The sequence below is a fragment of the Oncorhynchus nerka genome, linkage group LG27 (genome assembly GCF_034236695.1).
Source record: "Oncorhynchus nerka isolate Pitt River linkage group LG27, Oner_Uvic_2.0, whole genome shotgun sequence".
NCBI classification, from domain to species: domain Eukaryota; kingdom Metazoa; phylum Chordata; class Actinopteri; order Salmoniformes; family Salmonidae; genus Oncorhynchus; species Oncorhynchus nerka.
The window spans coordinates 40,400,513-40,427,751 of record NC_088422.1 but is presented as its reverse complement, the minus strand read 5'-3'; the positions used below and the strand labels follow the sequence as shown (position 1 = coordinate 40,427,751).

The window sequence follows — 27,239 nt, the reverse complement described above, 5'->3', positions numbered from 1 at the left end:
TGGAGTGGACCATGTCCCTGACCAAAAAAAAATAATAGATTGGCCAACATTGTTAACGGATTTTTTTCCATTCCATGTTTTAAATAAAATCAACTACAGTACCAGTCAAAAGCTTGGACACCTCTCCTCATTCATTTTTATACAAAAGATAGCCCTATTTGGTAAAAGACTAAGTCTATATTATGGCAAGAACAGTTCAAAGAAGAGAAAAAGAAATGCAAGTCTATCATTACTTTAAGACATGACCCAATTGAGATGGTTTGGGATGAGTTGGACCGCAGAGTGAAGGAAAAGCAACAATAAGCGCTCAGTATATGTGCAAACTCCTTCAAGACTGTTGGAAAATAATTCCAGGTGAAGCTGGTTGAGAATGCAAGGGTCCTCATTCAACATTGACTGGAGTGTTTCAAACAAAAGACAATAAATTGACAAAACTGATAAATGGAATGAAATAAACTTGTTTACCAGACATCTTCTCTACCAGAAAATACATGATCTAAGACAATTGATAGTTGGTATTCAGCATTCATTAAAGTAGGCCTTAATTTACTTTTGAAGAACTACTAAAATAGTGATTTTTGTCAGAGCATAGACAGCAGCTCTATAGAGATGAGTTGACTTGGAATTAAATGTCATCAAATAAAACAAATGTAATAAACACAACAGAATATGTTATTCAAATAATGTGAATAATAGTTGTGATAAGCAGTAATGGGCAGTCACTACCATCATGGGACTTTTTAATACTGGTTTAATTCTGTGTTACCCACATAATGCATAGTGCATTTCATGTTTTACACACAAAAAAATCATCAATATCATGATAATTTTAAAATAATCGAACCAAAACTGAACCGACCTCAAAAAGCACTAATCGCTCACCACTACTAGGGATGTATGCATGCAGGGTTGTGTTCAGTAGGCACAGAATTGAGAGAACTGAAAATAAAACAAATGTTTTGATATTCGACAAGCACGATATTCATTTTGATATTCGACAAGCATGTTTTGATATTCGACAAGCAAACCGTTTTCTCCTGTTTCGTGCCTGTTTTGATGCTCTTAAGGTTGTCAGATTTATCTCAGGGTGTTCAATAAGGGTTGTGATTGGTAAGGGCTATAAAGTCATATTTGTAATATTTTACCGTAACATTATCATTTTGCTATTATACAAGATAAATGGGGTTGGATGAGCTGAAGGGTTTTCTAGCACATTGACCAGTTTGCTGCTTTATGTTAAAACAGAACACCCCTCTGTTTCTCCCTAAGCTCTTCGATCACATTGCTGAGTGTCTAGCTAACTTCCTGGAAAAGCTGGGAATAAAGAATCAGAAGCTTCCTCTGGGCTTTACCTTCTCCTTCCCCTGCCAGCAAACCAAACTGGATGAGGTGAGGAATAAGAAGGGTGACTATTTTTGAAGACCGCATTGGAAAGTTAACGGGAAAAAAGTCACTGATTTTTCAGAATGCTCCAGAAGTTTTCATTGCCTGTGTGTGTGGCCGTTTGTGTGCGTCTACATGCAGAGTATTCTGGTGTCATGGACCAAGGGCTTCAAGTCACACGGGGTGGAAGGGAGAGACGTGGTCAGCCTTCTGAGGAAAGCCATCAAAAAGAGAGGGGTGAGTCCGTAGAAAGTTCATAGGCCAAGGTTATGCACTGAGTAGCCATTGCAGTAGCAGATCAAATCATTTCTGGACTTCTAGGAGCTTTCTAGATATTATGCGCTACACAAATCATTTGACCCACTAAGGTTAAGCGGAAAGTGTTGCATGAAGTCGTCAGACCTGCACTATTATGGCTAACTGTGAAACAGTGTTTATTCAAGTTTAGAAAGATGCCATTGTACTCAACCCACTTGGGGGTTTAGAAGTTATTCATTGGTGCCTAAAACCGGTCCCAATAAGAGATGCACCCACACAAATTATTTTTATAACACAATAGGCAAATAACCCAAGGTTCTTCTGTGTGATTTAAAAACAATTATATATTTATATTTAATAACAACAGGCAGGGGAACCACATTACACACAGAATGTGAGTTTGTCTGTTCCCATGCTTGCTGTTTTCACAAAGAAAATCCATAAATGTTTTTACCCATTTTTGTATGCGACCATTAAGTTTAACTCTTCATATTGAGCTTTAGTTCTCCTGAGGGTGTATTCAAAACAAGTAGTTGTAGCCCACTTTTTTGCTTTATCGATGTAATCTGTTTTGTGTGCCTCACAATAAACCACAGTGGGAGCATACAATACAGGAGTTACACAACACTCATTCCTTTACAATGTTTTCTTTGGATGTGCATATCTTTTATTTTTGTCCTTGTGTACAAAAGTCTGAATGTGTGACAAAAGCTGTTGTTCAGAGCCAGTCTGCTTAGTCATACATGAAGGGGCATTAAATGGGCTGGTCTCAAGTATCCTTGGTAAACACTCAATACTGTAAGAAAATTGGGGGGGGGGGGGGGTGTACATTTACAGTAACATTTTGGAAATGTACATTTTCATGAAAAATTATGGGAATGCACCTGGAGTGTATAGAGAGCTGTTTGAGGCCCTAGAGATGCAGAGTGTGCTATTTGTCAGCCAAGCTATTCAGTAAACATTTCTATGTATTTGTTGTTTGTCTGATGATGAACAAGTCGTCACTTGCTGAATGCAGGGCATGCACCATCCACATGTTTTATTTTTTTATTTTACCTTTATTTAACTAGGCAAGTCAGTTAAGAACAAATTCTTATTTTCAATGACGACCTAGGAACAGTGGGTTAACTGCCTGTTCAGGGGCAGAATGACAGATTTGTACCTTGTCAGCTCAGGGGTTTGAACTTGCAACCTTCCGGTTACTAGTCCAACGCTCTAACCACTAGGCTACCCTGCCGCCCCTTGCTTAGTCTACACTATGCTTGGCGGGGTAAATAGGATTGGAGTGTTCTTGTGCTTTGCTCTTGTCCTGACCGCTGCCCTGATCTATAATGGAATTACTGTGTTTTCGTCCTTCCAAGGAAAGCACCAAATTATATTTGAATAGGTCATCATTATATTGTGTACTGTCAGCCATGGATTTCGAAACTAACACAAGTTGATTTCTTAAGCAATATTTGCTGAAACACAGCTGCTTTCCCAGCATGTAGCAGAAGGACCAGCTCTGTCAGAGACCTCTGGGCTGAACTAGCTAGCTGCTCACTCTCAAATGCAACCCAGAGGTTCACATTGTGTTGCTTTGACAACATGTTGTGCCACCGTTTTCATTTAGATTTCAGTGTCAATTCAGGGCAGAGGCTAGTTTCCCCTGCTCTGCAAGGGCTATGGAACATTAATGCTGCTTTGTGACGGTGTTGTTGGGATTAGAGAGTTGCTGGACAGGGTCCGGACCTATTCTGTTGCACTTGTAACTTTTCTTCATTAATGTATGAAGTGAAACTCTTGAGAGATGCTTTTTTGTTAACTAAATCAAGTGTTAAATGAGGTGAAAAGGAGACTAGGAAGCCACCCCAAAATATAAAACAGATTATATTGGCTGCTTATAACATCGGAGTAGGACTGCAGATTTTTTTAGGATCAATTTAGCCTTTTAGGTCATAATGAATAAGATTACATGGACAGAAAGGACCTGATCCTAGAGCAGCACTACTACTCTGAGACTCTTTCTGAATACGGGCCCTGATCACACCCTGCATCTTGACTTGTTTCTCATAGGAGTTGCATCATGCGTAATGGTTTCAGTCACGGCATGCTGGCCAAGGGAGTCACTTGTTAATTACGACATGTTTCTATCTTTCCTAAGGACTTTGACATTGACATTGTGGCTGTAATCAACGACACTGTGGGCACAATGATGACCTGTGGATACGACGACCATCATTGTGAAATAGGCCTCATTGTCGGTGAGTCCCTCTCCATCCTAACCTATATGGGGATTAGTTGGAGTTTCTGTGATTTGTGTAATCCAACACAATGCTCTCGATCTAAGTGTTTTGAGCGAGGTACTGAGCACTCCATCATGAATGCAATCCATACACAATCAATAGGACTGACTTCCAATGTTCTGGCTCCCTATTTCCTCACCATAGAATTACATACAGAACACATAATTATTATAGGATCTCTTGGTGCTCACTTTCACAATGTTTTGATGTTTATGAAAATGTATTTGCTCAGAGGCCTCCATTGTGTGAATACAGTCCATACATGCACTCTCCTCCATATGTATTTGGATAGTGAAGCACTTTGGAGGGGGGGGCTCTATATTTCAGAATTTTGGATTTCAGATCAAATATTTCATGAGGCAACAGTACATAATGTGGATGGATTATCTTGGCAAAGGAGGAATGCTCACTAACAGGGATGTAAACCCTTTTATTTGAGGGTATTTTCATACAAATGTTTTACTGTTTAGAAATGAAAGTCCTCTGTAGCTCAGTTTGTAGCCCATGACTCTTGCAATGCCAGAATAGTGGTTTTGATTCCTGGGACCCCTCCCCTCCCCCCAAATACGTAAAGAATGTATGCACGCATGACTGTAAGTCGCTTTTGCGAAATGGCTATTATATTATTTATATCAGTCGCCTCCATGTGAAGTATTTTGAAAAATGTACTTTTACAGTATTAATGCACAAAATTACTACATAATAGAGGTCGACCGATTATGATTTTCAACGCCGATGCCGATTATTGGAGGACCAAAAAGGCCGATACCGATTAATCGGCCGATTTAAATATATAAAAAATATATACATATATATTTTACTATATATATTTTATATATACATATATATTTTTTATTTAAATTTATTTGTAATAATGACAATTACAACAATACTGAATGAACACTTATTTTAACTTAATATAATACATCAATCAAATCAATTTAGCCTCAAATAAATAATGAAACATGTTCAATTTGGTTTAAATAATGCTAAAACAAAGTGTTGGAGAAGAATGTAAAAGTGCATTATGTGCCATGTAAGAAAGCTAACGTTTAAGTTCCTTGCTCAGAACATGAGAACATATGAAATCTGGTGGTTCCTTTTAACTTGAGTCTTCAATATTCCCAGGTAAGAAGTTTTAGGTTGTAGTTATTATAGTAATTATAGGACTCCTCGCCCCTACCTGGGCTCGAACCAGGAACACGTCAACAACAGCCACCCTCGAAGCAGCGTTACCCATGCAGAGCAAGGGGAACAACTACTCCAAGTCTCAGAGCGAGTGACATTTTAAACGCGAATAGCGCGCACCCCGCTAACTAGCTAGCTATTTCACATCGGTTACACCAGCCTAATCTCGGGAGTTGATAGGCTTGAAGTCATAAACAGCGCAATGCTTGAAGCATTGCGAAGAGCTGCTGGCAAAACGCACAAAAGTGCTGTTTGAATGAATTCTTACGAGCCTGCTGGCGCCTACCACCGCTCAGTCAGACTGCTCTATCAAAAATCAACACACAGAAATACGAGCCTTTGGTCATTAATATGGTCGAATCCGGAAACTATCATCTCGAAAACAAAACTTTATTCTTTCAGTGAAATACGGAACCGTTCCGTATTTTATCTAACGGGTGGCATCCATAAGTCTAAATATTTGTGTTACATTGCACAACCTTCAATGTTATGTCATAATTACTTAAAATGTTGGCAAATTAGTTTGCAATGAGCCAGGCTGCCCAAACTGTTGCATATACCCTGACTCTGCGTGCAATGAACGCAAGAGAAGTGGCACAATTTCACCTGGTTAATATTGCCTGCTAACCTGGATTTCTTTTAGCTAAATATGCAGGTTTAAAAATATATACTTCTGTGTGTATTGATTTTAAGAAAGGCATTGATGTTTATGGTTAGGTACACGTTGGCACTACGATAGTCCTTTTTCGCGAATGCGCACCGCATCGATTATATGCAACGCAGGACACGCTAGATAAACTAGTAATATCATCAACCATGTGTAGTTAATTAAAACTAGTGATTATGATTGATTGTTTTTTACAAGATAAGTTTGATGCTAGCTAGCAACTTACCTTGGCTTCTTACTGCATTTGTGTAACAGGCAGGCTCCTTTTGAGGCTGCAATATTGAATCCCTCAGCTGACAAGGTAAAACTCTGTCGTTCTGCCCCTGAACAAGGCAGTAACCCATCGTTCCTAGGCCGTCATTGAAAATAAGAATGTGTTCTTAACTTCTTATGGTATAGAGAACGCTTACGTCCCACTTGGAAAAAACCCCAGGGAAAATGCAGCGCGGCAAATTCAAATAATGATATCAAATCAAACATTCATTAAATCACACATGTAAGATACTCAATTAAAGCTACACTCGTTGTGAATCCAGCCAACATGGCAGATTTTAAAAAGCTTTTCGGCGAAAGCATTAAGAAGCTATTATCTGTTGATGGCACAATGTCAATAAAGCTGCAAGCAACAAACCTGCAAGCGCTACACAAAACGCTGAAATAAAATATAAAACATGCATTACCTTTGACAAGCTTCTTTTGTTGGCACTCCAATATGTCCCATAAACATCACAATTGGTCCTTTTTTTTTTATTAATTCCGTCCATATATACCCAAAATTTACATTTATAAAGCGAGTTTGATCCAGAAAAAAAACAGCTTACAAAATCACAATATCACTACAAAACATTTCAAAAGTTGCCTATAAACTTTTCCAAAATATTTCAAACTACTTTTGTAATACAACTTTAGGTATTTTTAAACGTTAATAATCGATCAAATTGTAGACGAGGCAATCTTTATTCAATACAGCAAGTAAACAAACCATGCTCCTTTTTACGTCTTGCGCAACTCTCAATAGTGTAACGTTGTTCCAGGATGTGCTTCTTCTTCGTTGCACAAATGAATAACCTCAACCAAATTCCAAAGACTGGTGACATCCAGTGGAAGTGGTTCCTATCAAATATCCCTTGGCAATGACAACTTAGGGAGTAGTCAGAGGCAAAAAAACAAAACAAAATCTGAACAGTTAGTCCTCGGGGTTTTGCCTGCTACATAAGTTCTGTTATACTCAGACATGATTCAAACCGTTTTAGAAACTTCAGAGTGTTTTCTATCCACATCTACTAATAATATGCATATCTTATATTCCTGGCATGAGTAGCAGGAAGTTGAAATTGGGCACGCCATTTATCCAAAAGTGAAAATGCCGCCCCCTATACCTCAATCACACATGTAAGATACTCAATTAAAGCTACACTCTTTGTGAATCCAGCCAACATGTCAGATTTTTAAAAGGCTTTTCGGCGAAAGTATAAGAAGCTATTATCTGATGATAGCACAACAGCAAACAAAGACGGTAGCATATTTCAACGCTGCAGGGGCTACACAAAATGCAGAAATAAAATATAAAACATGCCTTACCTTTAACAAGCTTCTTTTGTTGGCACTCCAATATGTCCCATAAACATCACAATTGGTCCTTTTGTTCAATTAATTCCGTCCATATATATCCAAAATGTCAATTTATTTGGCGCGTTTGATCCAGAAAAAAACAGCTTCCAAAATGCGCAACGTCACTGCCAAAATATTTCATAGGCAACTTTTGAAATATTTTGTAAAGTTTAAACTACTTTTGTAATACAACTTTAGGTAGTTTTAAACGTTAATAATCGATCAAATTGAAGACGGGTCTGTGTTCAATGCAGGAAGACAACAAACCAAACTACTTTTCAAGTCTTGCGCAACTCTGTGTTACGCAGTTCCTAGTTGGCCCTACTTCTTCATTGCACAAATGAATAACCTCAACCAAATTCCAAAGACTGGTGACATCCAGTGGAAGCGGTAGGAACTGAAAACAAGTTCCTAAGAAATATCGTTTGCCAATGAGAACTTATATTCTTGGCACGAGTAGCAGGAAGTTGAAATTGGGCACGCTATTTATCCAAAAGTGACAATTCTGCCCCTTATACCAAAAGTGAAAATGCTGCCCCCTATACCTTAAGAAGTTAACTGACTTGCCTAGTTAAATAAAGGTGTTTAAAAATAAATAAATAAACCATTTAAATCTGCAAAATCGGCGTCCAAAAATACCGATTTCCAATTGTTATGAAAACCTGAAATCGACCCTAATTAATCGGTCGACCTCTACTACATAAAGCTTGTGACTCTTCAAACTCGTTGGAAGCATTTGCAGTTTGTTTTTGTTGTGTTTTGGGTTTTTCCCAATAGTAACTGAATGGCGACGAGTAATTGTCTGACTTTCTAAATGAGTAGATATGATGTTTCTGAACACGAAAGGCTACAATAAAACATGCTAACCTCTTACCATTACACATAACAGGGGAGGTTAGCATTTGGGGGGTGATCATGATAGCATCCATATGAATGTAGAAGTGTTCAGAAACATCTTCTAATCTTACAATAAAAGTGACTCCAAAATGACACAATTCATTATTGACTTTCCTATTGGACAAAACATCTGAAACACAACCTAAACAAACAGCAAAAGCATCCAATGAGTTTGTAGTCTCATAAGCTTGATGTTGTCATTGCATGCTAGGAATATGGGACCAAATATTAAACTTTTGACTACATTAATACACTAAAGTAACTTCTTCACATGGGGGATTAGATAAAGTGCTTTCATGTCTAAACAGTAAAGCAGTAAACAGTAAACTTGTCACTGTATCTCTGTGCATTATAATTGTCATTGATAAAATGCAATTTTGTTCATTGTCCATAGCTTAACCCTGCCCATACCATGACCCCACCACCAACACAACGATGACATCCGCAAACCGCTCACCCACCACATACACGTGGTCTATGGTTGAGGCCGGTTGTATATACCGCCAAATTCTCTAAAATGTTTTACACAGCTTCTGGTAGAGAAATTAACATTATCTCTGGTAACCGCTCTGATGGAAATTCCTGCAGTCAGTATGCCAATTGCACGCGCCCTCAAAACATCTGTTGCATTGTGTTGCGTGGCAAAAATACACATTTTAGAGTGGCCTTTCAATTGTCCCAAGCACAAGGTGCGGCTTTAATGATTATGCTGTTTAGATCATGCTGTTTAATCAGCTTCTTGATATGCCTCACCTGTCAGGTGGATGGATGATCTTGGCAAAGGAGAAATGCTCATTGACAAGGATGTAACCAAATTTGTCCACAGAATTTGAGAGATGTTTTTTGTGTGTATAGAACATTTCTGGGATCTTTTATTTAATCTCATGAAACCAACACGTTGCATTTATATGGTTGTATATGTATGAAAATACCCTCACATAAAAGCTGACATTCTGTACTTTCGCCTCATATGAAACAAAATGTCCACTGTTCAAATACATATGGAGGGGAGTATAATCAGTATGTAAATAATACACCTACTGTGGGTTTATTGCGACATATTCAATTGTGCTTTTGGTGTAAGAAAGGCTTAGCATTGAAACCTCTGTACAAGTCTAAACCTGAATTAGATTTTGAAGCGTGATTGTTGATGAGTCAATATCCACATATCTGCTCCAGAGGTTGATTTTCTTTGTCATCAGATTAGTCAGTCCTTATGTCCCTGTTGCCAACAGTATGACCTTTTTGTCTGTCGCTGCCCCCCTAGGTACCGGCACTAACGCCTGCTACATGGAGGAGATGCGTCACCTGGAGCTGGTGGAGGGGGACGAGGGGAGGATGTGTGTCAACATGGAGTGGGGGGCATTCGGTGACGACGGCGCTCTGGATGACCTCCGTACAGACTTCGACCGGGAGATCGACGCCGGCTCCCTCAACCCCGGCAAACAGCTGTGAGTGAGAGGGCAGACGCATGGCCCGCTCTCTACTTCTACTATACTGTCTATTACGCTAGTATTCTTTGTCTATTGCCCAAGGCCACCTGGAAAAGATATCAACCTCCAGCTGCCAAGTGCATCTGTCTTGTTGTGGAAACTGTAATTTTCACCTTGTTAACCTGTCTAGGAACTGTGTTCCGCCCCGTTCCGCTAGCGGAACCCCTCGCCAACAGCCAATGAAATTGTAGGGCGCCAAATTCAATCATCAGAAATCTCATAATTCAAATTTCTCAAACATACAAGTATTAGACACCATTTTAAATATAACATTCTCGTTAATCCAACCACAGTGTCTGATTTCAAAAAAGCTTTTCGGCAAAAGCAGAACATATCATGTTAGGTCAGCAACTAGTCACAGAAAGCATACAGCGATTTTCCAATCAAAGAGAGGAGTCGCAAAAAGCAGAAATAGAGATAAAATTCATCACTAACCTTTGATATTCTTCATCAGATGACACTCCTGGGACAACATGTTACGCAATACATGTATGTTGTGTTCGCTCAAGTTCATATTTATATCCAAAAACCTCTGTTTACATTTGGCTTTGCCTCCAAAACATCCCATGAATTTGCACAGAGCCACATCAATTTACAGAAAAACTCATAATAAACAGTGACAAACGATACAAGCGTTATTCACAGAATTAAAGATATACTTCTCCTTCATGCAACCGTTGTGTCGGATTTCAAAAAAACTTTACGGAAAAAGCAAACCCTGCAATAATCTGAGTACGGCGCTCAGAGACCAACACAACCCAAAAAGATATCCTCCATGTTTAAGTCAACAGAAGTCAGAAATAGTGTTATAAATATTCACATACCTTTGATCTTCATCAGAATGCACTCCCAGGAATCCCAGTTCCACAATAAATGTTTGATTTGTTCCATAAAGTCCATTTATGTCCAAATAACTCCTTTTAATTTGCGCGTTCAGTACACAATCTAAACTCACGACACGCGGGCAGGTCCAGGCAAAAGTTCAGACAAAAAGTCATATTACAGTTCGTAGAAACATGTCAAACGATGTATAGAATCAATCTTTAGGATGTTTTTATCATAAATGTTCAATAATGTTCCAACCGGAGAATTCCTTTGTCTGTAGAAAAGCAATGGAACGCGAGGTAACATTCACATGAACGCGCATCACGAGCTCGTGGCTCTCTGCCAGACCTCTGACTCATTCCCCCCTCCTTTACAGTAGAAGCATCAAACCAGGTTCTAAAGACTGTTGACATCTAGTGGAAGCCTTAGGAAGTGCAACATGACCAATATCCCACCGTATGTTCAATAGGGAATGAGCTGAAAAACGACCAACCTCAGATTGCCCACTTCCTGGTTGGATTTTTCTCTCATGGTTTTCGCCTGCCACATGAGTTCTGTTATACTCAGACATCATTCAAACAGTTTTAGAAACTTCAGAGTGTTTTCTATCCAAATCTACTAATAATATGCATATTTTAGCAACTGGGACTGAGTAGCAGGCAGTTTACTCTGGGAACGCTTTTCATCCAAATGTGAAAATGCTGCCCCCTAGCCCAAACAGGTTAACTCTTTGGACCCTGGTATCAAAACGTTGACCGGAGGACACTATTCAGAAATGATTTCAAAACCCACTCTCCCACTCTTTGCCCTGCATCCACTCCAGATGCACACCACACACCCTTTCCTGTGCCCTCTCATAATTTTGTCCTGCTTTCAAATTATGAGTTACAAATCGGTCCACACCCCCTGGTGCCACACTCTTGGCTCTTCGCTTCCTGCCACTGTATCCATCACAAAGCCAATTTGCATTTTGAATGCCTTCAGGGACAGGTGCCTGCGGTTTCTGGGAAGGGGTCTTTGCAGGGTCCCCACACAATGTAAGCATTAATAATAGCAATTTTGAGCATCCCTCAACACATACTTCCACCATTTTCCTGCCTGTCCATACAACATTCTAGTAGCTCCTGAGCTGGTTGATGTTTTTTTTTATTTCACCCTTTTATTTAACCAGGTAGGCCATTGGAGAACAAGTTCTTCTTTACAACTGCGACCTGGCCAAGATAAAGCAAAGCAGTGCGACACAAACATCAGTTACACATGGGATAAACAAATGTACAGTCAATAACACAATAGAAAAATATATATACAGTGTATGCAAATGTAGTAAGATTAGGGCGGTAAGGCAATAAATAGGCCATAGTGGTGAAATAATTACAATTTAGCAATTACACACTGGAGTGATAGATGTGCAGAAGATGAATGTGCAGGTAGAGATACTGGGGTGCAAAGGAGCAACAAAAAAATAACAATATGGTGATGAGGTATTTGGATGGGCTGTTTACAGATGCAATGATCGGTAAGCTGCTCTGACAGCTGATGCTTAAAGTTAGAGAGGAAGATATGACTCCAGCTTCAGTGATAAAAAAAAGAAGTAATTGGCAGCAGAGAACTGGAAGGGAAGGTGGCCAATGGAGGAGTTGGCTTTGGGAATGACAGGTGAAATATATTTGCTGGAGTGTGTGCTACGGGTGGGTGCTGCTATGGTGACCAGTGAGCTAAGGTGAGGCTTTACCTAGCAAAGACTTATCGATGACCTGGAGCCAGTGGGTTTGGCAATTAATATGAAGCCAGGGCCAGCCAACAAGAGCATGCAGGTCGCAGTGGTGGGTAGTATATGGGGCTTTGGTGACAAAACGGATGGCACTGTGATAGACTACATGCAATTTGCTGAGTAGAGTGTTGGAGGCTATTTTGTAAATGACATCGCCGAAGTCCAGGATCGGTAGGATAGTCAGTTTTACGAGGGTATGTTTGGCAGCATGAGTGAAGGAGGCTTTGTTGCGAAATAAGAAGCTGATTCTAGATTTTATTTTGGATTGGAGATGTTTAATGCGAGTCTGGAAGGAGAGTTTACAGTCTAACCAGACACCTAGGTATTTGTAGTTGTCCACATATTCTAAGTCAGAACCGTCCAGAGTAGTGATGCTAGATGGGCGGGCAGGTGCGGGCAGCGATCATTTGAAGAGCATGCATTTAGTTTTGCATGCATTGAAGAGCCGTTGGAGGCCACGGAAGGAGTGTTGTATGGCATTGAAGCTCGTCTGGAGGTTTGTTAACACAAACCTGTGGAGGTCGACCGATTTCATCTGCATGGCCGATTTTAATTAGGGCCGATTTCAAGTTTTCACACCAATCAGCATTTTTTGACACCGATTATGGCCGATTACATTGCATTCCACGAGGAAACTGCGTGGCAGGCTGACCACCTGCAGCAATGAGCCACGGTAAGTTGCTAGCTAGCATTAAACGTATAGGGAAAAAAATCTATCATCACGTAATCATTAATTAACTACACATGGTTGATGATATTACTAGTTTAATTAGCTTGTCCTGCGTTGCATATAATCAGTGCTGTGCCGGTTAATTGATCATCGAATCACAACCTACTTCGCCAAACGGGGGATGATTTAACAAAAGCGCAATCGTTGCACGAATGTACCCAACCATCAACATCAATGCCGTTCTTAAAATCAATACACAGAAGTATATTTTTTAACCTGCATTCTTTAGTTAAAATAAATATTGACTGCTAACATGAACTAACTAGGGAAATTGTCACTTCTCTTGTATTCATTGCACGCAGAGTCAGAGTATGTGCAACAGTTTGGGCCGCCTGGCTCTTTGCGAACTAATTTGCCTGAATTTTACATAATTATGACATAACATTGAAGGTTGTGCAATGTAACAGCAATATTTAGACTTGGTTGCCACCCGTTCGATAAAATACGGAACGGTTCCGTATTTCACTGAAAGAATAAACGTTTTGTTTTCGAGATGATAGTTTCCGGATTCGACCACATTAATGATCTACGGCTCGTATTTCTGCGTTTATTATATTATAAATTAAGTCTATGATTTGATTTCATAGAGCAGTCTGACTGAGCGGTGGTAGGCAGCAGCAGGCTCGAAAACATTCAAACTTTACTGCGTTTGCCAGCAGCTTTTATTTTATTTATTTATTTCACCTTTTCACCCTTTAACCAGGTAGGCAAGTTGAGAACAAGTTCTCATTTACAATTGCGACCTGGCCAAGATAAAGCAAAGCAGTTCGACACATAAAACTACAGAGTTACACATGGAGTAAAACAAACATACAGTAGAAACAAGTCTATATACGATGTGACCAAATGAGGTGAGATAAGGGAGGTAAAGGCAAAAAAAGGCCATGGTGGCAAAGTAAATACAATATAGCAAGTAAAACACTGGAATGGTAGATTTGCAGTGGAAGAATGTGCAAAGTAGAAATAAAAATAATGGGGTGAAAAGGAGCTAAATTAAATACAGTAGGGAAAGAGGTAGTTGTTTGGGCTAGCTCTTAGCAATGCTTGATTTACAGAGTTGTTCACGCCTATCAACTCCTGAGATTAGGCTGGCAATACTATAGTGCCTATTAGAATATCCAATAGTCAAAGGTATATGAAATACAAATGGTTTAGAGCTAAATAGTCGACGTGTCATAATTCCTATAATAATTACAACTTAAAACTTCTTAACTGGGAATATTGAACCACCAGCTTTCATGTGTTCTGAGCAAGGAATTTAGAACGTTGCTTTTTTACATGGCACATATTGCACTTTTACTTTTCTTCTCCAACACTGCGTTTTTGCACTATTTAAACCAAATTAAGCATGTTTCATTATTTATTTGAGACTAAATAGATTTTATTTATGTATTATATTAAGTTAAAGGAAAAGGGTGTTTTGTTCATTCAGTATTGTTGTAATTGTCATTATTACAAATATATATAAAAATCGTCCGATTTTAATCGGTATCGGCTCTTTTTGGTCCCCAAAATAATCGGTATTGGCGTTGAAAAATCATAATTGGTCTCCCTCTAGCCAGAAGTATACAGAATGGTATCGTCTACGTAGAGGTGGATCAGAGAATCACCAGCAGAGTTGCGACGTCATTGATGTATACAGAGAAAATAGTCAGCCCAAGAATTGAACCATGTGGCACACCCATAGACTGCCAGAGGTCCGGACAACAGGCCCTCCGATTTGACGCACAGCACTCTATCTGAGAAGTAGTTGGTGAACCAGGCGAGGCAGTCGTTTGAGAAACCAAGGCTGTTGAGTCTGCCGATAAGAATGCGGAGATTGACAGTCGAAAGCCTTGGCCAGATCGATAAAGACTGCTGCACGGTATTGTCTTTTATCGATGGCGGTTATATATCGTTTAGGACCTTGAGCGTGGCTGAGGTGCACCCATGACCAGCTCGGAAACCAGATTGCATAGCGGAGAAGGTACGGTGGGATTTGAAATGGTCGGTGTTCTGTTTGTTAACTTGGCTTTCGAAGACTTCAGAAAGGTAGGATAGATATAGGTCTGTAACTGTTTGGGTCTAGAGTGTCTCCCCCTTTGAAGAAGGGGATGACCGCGGCAGCTTTCCAATCTTTAGGGATCTCAGACGATACGAAAGAGGTTGAACAGGCTAGTAGGGGTTGCAACAATTGTGGCAGCTAATTTTAGAAAGAGAGGGTCCATATTGTCTAGCACAGCTGATTTGAAGGCGTACAGATTTTGCAGCTCTTTTAGAACGTCAGCTATCTGGATTTGGGTGAAGGAGAAATGGGGAGGCTTGGGTAAGTTGCAGTGGGGGGCGCAGGGCTGTTGACCAGGGTATGGATAGCCAGGTGGAAAGCATGGCCAGCTGTTGAAAAATGCTTATTGAAATTCTCAATTATCGTAGATTTATCAGTGATGACAGTGTTTCCTAGCCTCAGTGCAGTGGGCAGCTGGGAGGTGGTGTTCTTATACTACATGGAATTCCTTATCAACCCGGCTCATTTAAAAAAAAAAATGTAATCCAGGACCAGCTCTGGATCGCATGAGTACATTCTGCCCGTGTTTTGATACTGGTTTTAGGGTGTCATTCCCTGAGCTGTTAGGACATAGAAAGTACACATCTCGTTTGTCCCTACAGTAGCACACTTTACTATTATCTGCAGACACCCCGCTCCTCCGCTCTCTCCACTGGCTTCCAGTTGAAGCTCGCATCCGCTACAAGACCATGGTGCTTGCCTACGGAGCTGTGAGGGGAACGGCACCTCAGTACCTCCAGGCTCTGATCAGGCCCTACACCCAAACAAGGGCACTGCGTTCATCCACCTCTGGCCTGCTCGCCTCCCTACCACTGAGGAAGTACAGTTCCCGCGCAGCCCAGTCAAAACTGTTCGCTGCTCTGGCCCCCCAATGGTGGAACAAACTCCCTCACGACGCCAGGACAGTGGAGTCAATCACCACCTTCCGGAGACACCTGAAACCCCACCTCTTTCAGGAATACCTAGGATAGGATAAAGTAATCCTTCTCACCCCCTCCCCCCTTAAAAGATTTAGATGCACTATTGTAAAGTGGCTGTTCCACTGGATGTCTTAAGGTGAACGCACCAATTTGTAAGTCGCTCTGGATAAGAGCGTCTGCTAAATTACTTAAATGTAAATGTAAATGCAGACCATTTTAGACTGACCTGTATGGAGCTTGCCTTCATTATGGCCTTGGGTCAATTCTTTCTATTGGGCCTTGCTGTGCCACAAAAGTATGTCGACATCAAGAAGATATCTCACCAGAGGTATGGCTGAAAAGTTGTCATCAGCATAGACATAGTGTTGTGACGAGAGAGCTCCTCATGCGCTCCATGACAACTCTGCAGGCTAAGCCAAGTTCAATTGCTTGATCCCCCCGACCTATGTACACACTGAAAGCTAGGCAGTAGCCAGTCCAGGAGTCAGCGACACAATATTTTACCCCCCACTTACTGTTTTTTGGGGGGCCTATGCTGCTTCCACAGTAGTCTACTGTCAAGTTGTATCATAGCTTCATCCACTGAGAGGTCTTGCCATGGGTGAAGTAGTTTGGGGAAATTCTCTTGCAGTATTTTGATAATAGTCCTGACTTTGACTCCCTATCCATCTTCACACTCCTCTTCCCCTCGCCCTCCATTCTCCTCTTCCCCTCGCCCTCCATTCTCCTCTTCCCCTCTCCCTCCATTCCCCTCGTCACACTCTTCCCCTCTCCCTCCATTCCCCTCTTCACACTCCTCTTCCCCTCTCCCTCCATTCCCCTCTTCACACTCATCTTACCCTCTTTATCCTCGCTCTATCCCTCCAATCATCTCCAACTCCTCCTCCCTGCCTGGTGCTGAGCCATGTCTCTCCCAATCACTTCCCTCACTCCTGTCATGAACCTAGAGTAACGGGGGGAGGGAGGAAGGAGAGGGGCAGCAACAAATAGGAGACTATTGTGGTCTGGAATATCTTTCTGTCCCTCTCACACTTGTCTTGCTCTCCCTTCCTCTCTTTTTTTCCCCTCAACTATACACATACTTTCTTCCTGATAATCAACTGTTAGGGTTTTCCATAATATTTTATGTGGTACTGTTACACACCTCCCATTCCCATCTCACAGTAAACAGTATCATCATGATGTCATACAGCGCTTTCAGTCAATCAAAATGATTTCATGAAAAGCTTAGTGTCCAGAATTTCCCAGTTCATGGTGTGCATACAGTACCAGTCAAAAGTTTGGACACAGACTCATTCAAGGGTTTGTCTTTATTTTGACTATTTTATACATTGTAGAATAATAGTGAAGACATCAACAATATGAAATAACACATTATGGAATCATGTAGTAACTAAAAAAAGTGTTAAACAAATCAAAATATATTTGAAATTCTTCAAAGTAACCACCCTTTGCCTTGATGACAGCTTTGCAATTCTCTCAACCAGCTTCAACTGGAATGCTTTTCCAACCGTCTTGAAGGAGTCCCCACATGCTGAGCACTTGTTGGCTGATTTTCCTTCACTCTGCGGTCCAACTCATCCCAAACCCTCTCAATTGGGTTGAGATCGGGTGATTGTGGAGGCCAGGTCATCTGATGCAGCACTCACAGCCTGGAGTTGTGTTGGGTCGTTGTCCTGTTGAAAAACAAATGATGGTCCCACTAAGCATACACACTTAATATGGTCATGGAGGATCAGCGGGGTTAGATTACAACCATAAAGGCTATATAGGGTACTCACACGTCAAGACCCATGGTCAGATTACTTTTCATAGATGGTAAGAAATCAAAGAATGTGGTAGAACTGTTTACAGATTAAATAAGTTACAAAGCTGGGGCAGTTTCCAAATGAATAGCATCTGTAGAAACAGGACAAAACAAGCAACTTGTTAGCTGGCTCTGCAAACAAATATCACTGCAAATCGATATCATATGAGCTCCACTGTGCGGGCTTCTACCCTAACACGACAGCTAAGGTGTCAAATTTTAGGATAACAGTGAATATCTGTACCTAGCAAACATGACAAACCATAACCTACACCTAACAGATAAACAACATTACTCTGATCTCCATTTTGGCAGCTAGTTAGCTGGTTGTCTGCATGGCTAACTAGTGAAAGTGACAGCTGAAGTTGACACACCAAGTCAGGCCAAATTTACTACCAAACAACTTTTCTGGCCAGACAGATCAGCAAGCTATAGCAAACAGCTTGGGCTGTTTTCCGTATGAATTACATCGGTAGAAACAAGATTGAACAACCAACTAGTTAGCTGAATATATACAGCTAAACACAAACTATTTCCATGAGACAGAGAGCAATCATTCGAGCTCCACCTCTGATGTGCTCGCCTGTACCAACCATGTAATCATGACAGGATTTGCGTGCCTGTGTGTGCGTGTGTAGGTTTGAGAAAATGATCAGTGGGATGTACATGGGGGAGCTGGTGCGTCTGATCCTGGTAAAGATGGCCAAGGAGGACCTGGTGTTCAAGGGTCACACCACTCCTGACCTCCTCACCACAGGACACTTCCAGACCAGCTTCGTCTCCGCCATCGAAAACGACAAGTCAGTAGTATGAGTGTACAATATGTGTGAGACTGTGGGCCTATTTAATCAAGGTATAAAATAATAGATGGCATGGCTCTTTCATTGACTCTGTCTTGTATCTTGATATAACTTGGTTGATGATCATGAATATGATGCTGCTGCTAATGATGAATATGATGATAATGAGTGTGATGATGATAATGATGAGCAAGTACCACACCTAATGTTATACTTTTTAAGCCCGTATGTAACTGAGGTGGTGCTCTCTTTCTGACAGAGACCAGGAGGGTCTGGTGAGTGCGGAGAAGGTGCTGAGGGGGCTGGGCCTGGACCCCTCTGGGGAGGACTGCGTGGCCACTCAGAGGGTGTGTCAGGTTGTGTCGACACGGGCCGCCCACCTGTGTGCTGCCACGCTAGTCTCTGTTTTGAGACAGATCAGAGACAACAAGGCTGCGGAGAGGCTGAGGACAACCATAGGAGTGGACGGCTCTGTCTACAAGAACCACCCACAGTGAGTGGAGCAGTCTTTGTGTGTTTTGGCCCAAGTGTGTGTGAGCTTTGTGATGCTGTACTCTGGGGTTATCTCTAACAGAGTGGGGATCAATGACATTGTCATTGTGGCTCCCGCCAATTCAGGATAGAACAGGTGAAGTGTTGTACTTGAAATGGCACTTAACATATTTTACTAGATACTCAGGTAATCTACATCTTCTCTGTGACACACCACTCGGGGTTCCTACTCACTGAAGTATAGAAGTGCTCTTACTTCTAAGGCATTAGAATGAACTAAACTAGACTGCACAGTGTAATTACAGTGGAACTGACCCTCATCTCAAATGCCAGTCATGAATTTGGTTGGCTTACAGTTCATCCTGCTCTACAGATGTTGGATTTGAATTTGATCACCCTGTTGTTTCAGGAAATTTCCTGCAGCATACTTTTAGTGTATTCGTTTAAAAAGGCTTTGTAATTTCCATTGACTTGATTTGCCCTTACAAAAATGTATCCATCCCCCCAAAAATGTTTATTAATTATAATTCACACACTAATTCAGATTTCCTGTTTCTGCAGGGTTATTTTCCTGCTGTGAGAAACTGGTCAAATTTAAGATTCTACGCCATGTAAAATAAGACCTTCAAATCAAGTGCTACCATTTCTCTCATATCCTCTATCCCTTGTGGACACTGTAGATCTCAAGCAGTGCAAGGCTCAAATACACTACTACTCCAGTCCTTTCACCACATCAAAAATTAAATGCAATTGCACAATATCCCATTTCATTCAAATGTATTCAGGCTCAATTTGACACTCAACCCACAACTCTGAGTTTCACACCAGAGCCATTGACTCGCTGTGAAGGTATAGGAATCCTATAATAAACTATTATTGTGACTTTACTTTCATTAATCTGACTGTTATTTATCTAATCAACTAAAGATGTTTAATTGTTACCGATTTTTAAATTAACCTCTTGCTCCTACCTGACACGCAGGCGTCCCATCTGGAAATGCGCTACGCTAAATGCTAATAGCACTCGTTAAAACTCAAACGTTCATTAAAATACACATGCAGGGTACTGAATTAAAGCTACACTCGTTGTGAATCCAGGCAACAAGTCAGATTTTTAAAATGCTTTTCGGCGAAAGCATGAGAAGCTATTATCTGATAGCATGTAACACCCCAAAAGACCCGCAGGGGACGTAAACAAAATAATTAGCATAGTCGGCGCTACACAAAACGCACAAATAAAATATAAAACATTCATTACCTTTGACCATCTTCTTTGTTGGCACTCCTAGATGTCCCATAAACATCACTATTGGGTCTTTTTTTCGATTAAATCGGTCCATATATAGCCTAGATATCGATCTATGAAGACTGTGTGATCAAGGAAAAAAATAGCGTTTTATAACGTAACGTCATTTTTTTAAATTAAAAAAGTCGACGATAAACTTTCACAAAACACTTCGAAATACTTTTGTAATGCAACTTTAGGTATTAGTAAACGTTAATAAGCGATCAATTTGATCACGAGGCGATGTATATTCTATAGCTGTACGTCTGGAAATAATGTCCGGGTAAATCTCAACCAAAATATCCGGTCGGAGACCGGAAGAACTGCGCTGCCTCGTGTCCGTTTGACCAAGAAACAGATCGTAGGCAAATGACAAGACTGTTGACATTGTGTGGAAGCTGTAGGTATTGCAACCTCGGCCCCATTTAATGTGGGTCACGTTTAACAATGGGTTGAAGTGGCGCATGGATATATTTTCCCATTTTCAGTGATCAGATTTTCCTGCACTTTTTGATGAAACGCACGTTCTGTTATAGTCACAGCCGTGATTTAACCAGTTTTATAAACGTCTGAGTGTTTTCTATCCACACATACTAATCATATGCATATACTATATTCCTGGCATGAGTAGCAGGGCGCTGAAATGTTGCGCGATTTTTAACAGAATGTTCGAAAAAGTAGGGGGTAGGAGTAACAGGTTAATCATGCAACAATTCACTCATTAGGAATTGGGGCATCATGAGCGGTATATTTTTATTTGTTTATTTAACTTTAACTATCTCCCGAATTAAACTCTAAAGGTTATATATATTATATCCATAAACATTGAACTCGTTAATCATAATATCATCATTCTGAACACTCGTAACCTCCTGCATCTGCAAAACCCCATCCTTATGATTCAGTACTAAACAAATTGGTTTAATTATTTGTTTACTAGCTAACTAAATGATAACACAGGATAAATATACACACTTAATACATTAGAAACAGGTCCCTAGCAGACTGACACAATATTGCGGCTTGTTACGAGAGAATGAGAGAATACTTTGGTACATTTAGAAACTACTCTCACGGTAATCATATACTTTGCACACGAACCGCCGCCCGTTTGAAGACCCCATGAATGTATTTCTCTACCATAAGCCACCTCCAACATAATTTTAGGAAAATGTGGCACTATGTCCAACCGGCGTCACAATCACAGACCATGTGTATGGCGTCGTGTAGGCGAGCAGTTTGCTGATGTCAATGTTGTGAACAGAGTGCCCCATGGTGGTGAGGGGTTATGGTATGTGCAGGCATAAGATACAGACAGCGAACACAATTGCATTTTATCGTTGGCAATTTGAATGCTCAGAAATACAGTGATGAAATCCTGAGGCCTATTGTGTGGCCCTTCTTTTTTGATAAAGTTATCTGTGGCCAACAGCTGCATATCTGTATTACCAGTCATGTGGAATCCATATATTAGGACCTAATGAATTGATTTCAATTGACTGACTGATTTCCTAATATGAACTGTAACTCCAGTAAAGTCTTTGAAATTGTTGCATGTTGCGTTTTTATATTTTTGTCCTGTATAAATTACACCGGATAAGGGGAATTACAATGGAAATTAACCTTAAATCTCAAGTGCCAATTAAATTTACAAGACCAAGTAAGGAATAGTTTATACACATGTATTCACTAATAAGAAACATGAACAAATTGTAATTAATTTACCAACAGTTTACAAATAGCTAATTAAACCTTTTTAACATTTTAATACGCTTAAAAGTAAAGTTGTGCCTCTCCTCGCCCAGGTTTGCGCGGCGGCTCCACAAGATGGTACGGCGTTTGGTGCCGGACTGCGACGTGCGTTTCCTGCGCTCAGAGGACGGCAGCGGGAAGGGGGCGGCCATGGTGACGGCGGTGGCCTACAGGCTGGCTACCCAACATGCTGAGCGGCAGCGTGTTCTGGACGCCCTGCGTCTGAGCCGGGAGCAGCTTCTGGAGGTGAAGAGGAGGATGGGAGAGGAGATTAATAGGGGCCTGGCCAAGGAGAGTCATGACCAGGCCACTGTCAAGATGCTGCCCACCTACGTCCGCTCCACACCCGACGGAACAGGTATAAGAAGGGGTGGTATCTGCGGAAGAATCTCAATTGCAGTTCCTCGTGTCCTCTCGGCTCATTCTCAAAAAACATTGGATTAGAAGGTCAGAGGGGAGGGAGATGGGAGGAATGTGTGTGACTGGGAGGAGATGGAGCCATAAGATGTTAATTGAAGGGTACCCACCATGGACCTTGAAAATACTTAAGATTTAGAATTTCAGAAAGCCCTTGATTGAACATCCTGGAAAATAGACAGATGTCCTTGGAAGGACTATAGCAGGAGAATGAGGAGTAGGAAACCTTAAGCTGTTACATGTAGTTAAGAATTTACCAAATCAATACACCAAATTCACTTAGGAACAGTCCACCTGTGCCTAGCATGTGTGGGTGGGTGTGTTTGGGTGGGTGGTCAGCCAGCAATCAGCGGGTTCCCCGTTGGAAATGCAGAGATGACAAAAAAGTTTGTCAGGATGTGAACACCTACTTCTGTTATTAAACAAGGCACATAACCCTCTAGCTGCTAAATGTAAAAAATAAATAAAAATGTAAGTGTTAAGTTATCGCTCTTGCTTAGCTACCTTCCCTATTGTCTGACTCATTGAACTTATCAGAGCACGGTGACTTCTTGGCCCTTGACCTGGGTGGGACCAACTTCCGAGTTCTGCTGGTTCGCGTGCGGGGCGGGAAGAGACGCAGCGTGGAGATGCACAACAAGATCTACGCCATCCCCCAGGAGGCTATGCAGGGCACTGGAGAGGAGGTAAACCTGAAATGTCCGTCTCAATGTCTGTTATGTCACAGTCCCAGTCCACTGCATTGGTCATTTGACACCTCTCTCGGTCTGTTCTCTGTCAGCTGTTTGACCACATAGTGCACTGCATCGCTGACTTCCTGGAGTACATGGGTATGAAAGGAGCTTCCTTGCCCCTCGGCTTCACCTTCTCCTTCCCCTGCCATCAGAATAAACTGGACCAGGTAACAAAGCGAACACGCACACGCAAAACTCGTTTTAAACATTGTTTTTGGATGGCTTGAACCACTGCTGAACCTCTCACAGACAGAACGTTGAAAACACTTGAGAACAGTCGGTGCTCTGTCTGCACCTGTTCATTCAAATGGCAAGGCTTGGAAGGACAAGTGCTGACAGGAGTGGACGAAGTGCATCACATGGTCTATTCACACATTGTATAGGCGTCTGTAGGAGAGGTCGACCAATTATGATTTTCAACTCTGATACCGATTTATTGGAGGACACACAAAAAGCCGATGCCAATTTAATCTGCCTTTTTTTTAAGTATATATGTATGTGTAATAATGACAATTACAACAATACTGAATGAACAATGACCACTTTTTTATTTTAACTTAATATAATACATTAATAAAATCTATTTAGTCTCAAATAAATAATGAAACATGCTCAATTTGGTTTAAACAATGCAAAAACACAGAAGAAAGTAAAAGTTCAATATGTGCCATGTAAACCAACACTCTGCTCAGGGCCAGGTAAAGATGCCTATCCCCCGCCCTCCTAATGTGATGTCCATTCCCTTTCCTCCTCAGGGTATCTTGCTAAAGTGGACCAAGGGTTTCAAAGCTACCGGCTGCGAGGGAGAGGATGTTGTGTCTCTACTGAAGGATGCTATCCACCGCAGAGAGGTTAGAGGTCACACCCACCCACTGGGCTTAGTCACAATCCTACACTGCCCAGAATCAAAATGCTGTTACACATTACAGTACCTGTAGGATATCAAATCCATTTAAAATTGAATGTGATACCATGAAAGTACACCAACCGTAACTTTGATATTATAGTATACCAATCTGAAATCCTTTGGTTATGAAAACGGGTTCCATTTTGGTGATCCATAAGTCCATGTGTTGATGTTTTTGTAGGAGTTTGACCTGGACGTGGTTGCCGTGGTTAATGACACTGTGGGCACCATGATGACCTGTGGCTACGAAGATCCACTGTGTGAGGTGGGCCTCATCGTAGGTGAGTCTCCAATAGCCTACTGTATGTTCCTTCTGGATCAAAGCACAGTCTGTAAGAAATCAATAACTGCCTTCCTTTTTCTTTGAGTGTCTGTTGCTCTCTTTTTCTCTCACACACACACATTTCCCCTCTCTCCAGGTACTGGCACCAATGCCTGCTACATGGAGGAAATGCAGAATGTGGAGCTGGTGGAGGGGGACGAGGGGAGGATGTGTGTTAACATGGAGTGGGGGGCCTTTGGGGACCACGGGGAGCTGGACGACTTCAGCACAGAATTCGATAGAGCCGTGGACGACTGTGCCACCAACCCTGGCAAACAGAGGTAGCCTATTACTGTTTGTTTACAACGGTGTTGAAAGAAAAATAAAGAGTACACCTTTAGTTGGGGTGCTGATTTACGGAGGCTCAATTAAACAAATTAAATCTCCTTTCTGTGGATTTATTGGACTGTTTGTTAAAGTTGATTTATGCGTCTTTGGAGGCTGGGATTAGGTTTGCAAAGGGAGGGTATATTAAAGGAAACTTTCTAAATTTACCAGTAAACTACCAGAATTTGTGTAATCTAACACAGAACATCTAGTGACCATTTTGGGTACTTCAGATTATCACAGGTGTCTTTATCAATGTGAAATATATTAAATTAGATTATTATTTTTTTTAAATACAAAATAATGACTAAGCTGTAAAAAATGATTCTAACATATAAACCAACTTAGTGAATACAATTGGTGTTTAATATGAGGGTTTTAGCATGAAATATCCTTCATTTATTTACTTTGCTAGGTCAATGTATTTGTTAATGTTTTGGAGTTAAACTGGTGGCATTTGTGAAAAAAGTAAATAGTTGGAAGAGTTGCGGTGTTAATAGAAAATAAAGACATAGTTTTTTTAGATTTTTTTAAATTTTCATTTATCATGCTATTTTCTCGATCATATAGGCTATCGACTAGACGGAGATAATAAATGAATAATACACTGAAAAAATATGAATGCAACATGTAAAGTGTTGGTCCCATGTTTCATGAGTTGAAATTAAAGATCCCAGAAATATTCCATACACACAAAAATCTTATTTCTCTCAAATTTTCATCCCTTTTAGTGAGCATTTCTCCTTTGCCAAGATAATCCATCCACATGACCAGGTGTCATATCAAGAAGCTGATTAAACGGCATGATCATTACTCAGGTGTACCTTGCACCGGGACCAGTACAAGGGTCTCTAAAATGTGCCGTTTTTTCACAACACAACAGTCTTGAAGGAGCGTGCAATTGGCATGCTGACTGCAGAAATGTCCACCAGAGCTCTTGCCAGAGAATGTAATGTTAATTTCTCTACCATAAGCAGACTTCAAAGTTGTTTTAGTGAATTTGGCAGTACTGGCCTCAGAACCGCAGACCACTTGTATTGCGTCTTGCGGGCATTTTGTCTTTGACAATTTGAATGCACAGCGACCGTGACAAGAACCTGAGGCCCATTGTCGTGCCATTCATCCGTCGCCATCACCTCATGTTTCAGCATGATAATTCATGGCCCCGTGTCGCATGGATCTGTACACAATTCCTGGAAGCTGAAAATGTCTGTTTCGATGGCCTGCATACCCACCAAACATGTTACCCATTGCCATTGAGCTTGTTTGGGATGCTCTGGATCGAAGTGTAGTACAGCGTGTTCGAGTTCCTGCCAATATCAAGCAACTTCACACAGCTATTGAAGAGTGAGACAACATTCCACAGACCACAATCAACAGCCTGATGAACTATGCGAAGGTTATGTGTCGCTCTGCATGAGGCAATGGTGATCACACCAGATACAGACTGGTATTCTGATCCACACCACTACCTTTTTTTTAAAAGGTATCTGTATTCCCAGTCTTGTGAAATCCATAGATTAGGGCCTACTGAATTTATTTAATTTGACTGATTTCCTTATATGAACTGTAACTCAGTAAAATCTTTGAAATTGTTGCGTTATACATTTTTGTACAGTGCGTTTGGAAACTATTCAGATTTTTTGCAAATCTATCACATTTACATAAGTATTCAGACCCTTTACTCAGTACTTTGTTGAAGCACCTTCGGCAGTGATTACAGCCTTAAATCTTCTTGGGTATGAAGCTATAAGCTTGGCACATCTGTATTTGTGGAGTTTCTCCCATTCTCTGCAGATCTTCTCAAACTCTGTCAGGTTGGATGGGGCACTGCACAGCTATTTTCAGGTCTCTCCAGAGATGTTAGATTGGGTTCAAGTCTGGGCTCTGGCTGGGCCACTCAAGGACATTCAGAGATCTGTCCCGAAGCCACTCCTGAATTGTCTTGGCTGTTTGCTTACGGTCGTTGTCCGCTGGAAGGTGAACCTTCACCCCAGTCTGAGCGCTCTGGAGTAGGTTTTCATCAAGGATCTCTCTACTTTACTCTGTTCATCTTTCCCCCGATCCTGACTAGTCTCCCAGTCCTTGCCATGGGAATACATCCCTACAGCATGGTGCTGCTACCACCATGCTTCACCGTAGGGATGGTGCCATCCCTGGCATTCAGGCATGGTGCTAGTTTCTCATGGTCAGAGTCCTTTTAGGTGCCTTTTAGCAAACTCCAAGCGGTCTGTCATTTGCTTTTCACTGAGGAGTTGCTTCCGTCTGGCCACTCTACCACAAAGGCCTGATTGGTGGAGTGCTGCAGAGATGGTTGTCCTTCT

At 41.2% G+C, this 27,239-nt stretch overlaps 1 protein-coding gene across 1 annotated transcript in view; it reads left to right on the top strand.

Moving 5' to 3' along the window:
• The window catches only part of LOC115111772 (hexokinase-2-like), a 67,760-nt gene that overhangs the window by 33,517 nt on the left and 7,004 nt on the right, over positions 1 to 27,239 (top strand). Inside the window, exons 4-15 of the mRNA XM_029638183.2 lie at positions 1,270 to 1,389; positions 1,525 to 1,620; positions 3,785 to 3,884; positions 9,557 to 9,740; positions 18,518 to 18,679; positions 18,939 to 19,172; positions 22,262 to 22,566; positions 23,163 to 23,311; positions 23,407 to 23,526; positions 24,115 to 24,210; positions 24,448 to 24,547; positions 24,686 to 24,869. Of these exons, the coding sequence (XP_029494043.1) occupies positions 1,270 to 1,389; positions 1,525 to 1,620; positions 3,785 to 3,884; positions 9,557 to 9,740; positions 18,518 to 18,679; positions 18,939 to 19,172; positions 22,262 to 22,566; positions 23,163 to 23,311; positions 23,407 to 23,526; positions 24,115 to 24,210; positions 24,448 to 24,547; positions 24,686 to 24,869 (1,850 nt within the window). The remainder of the gene's footprint in view (positions 1 to 1,269; positions 1,390 to 1,524; positions 1,621 to 3,784; positions 3,885 to 9,556; positions 9,741 to 18,517; positions 18,680 to 18,938; positions 19,173 to 22,261; positions 22,567 to 23,162; positions 23,312 to 23,406; positions 23,527 to 24,114; positions 24,211 to 24,447; positions 24,548 to 24,685; positions 24,870 to 27,239) is intronic.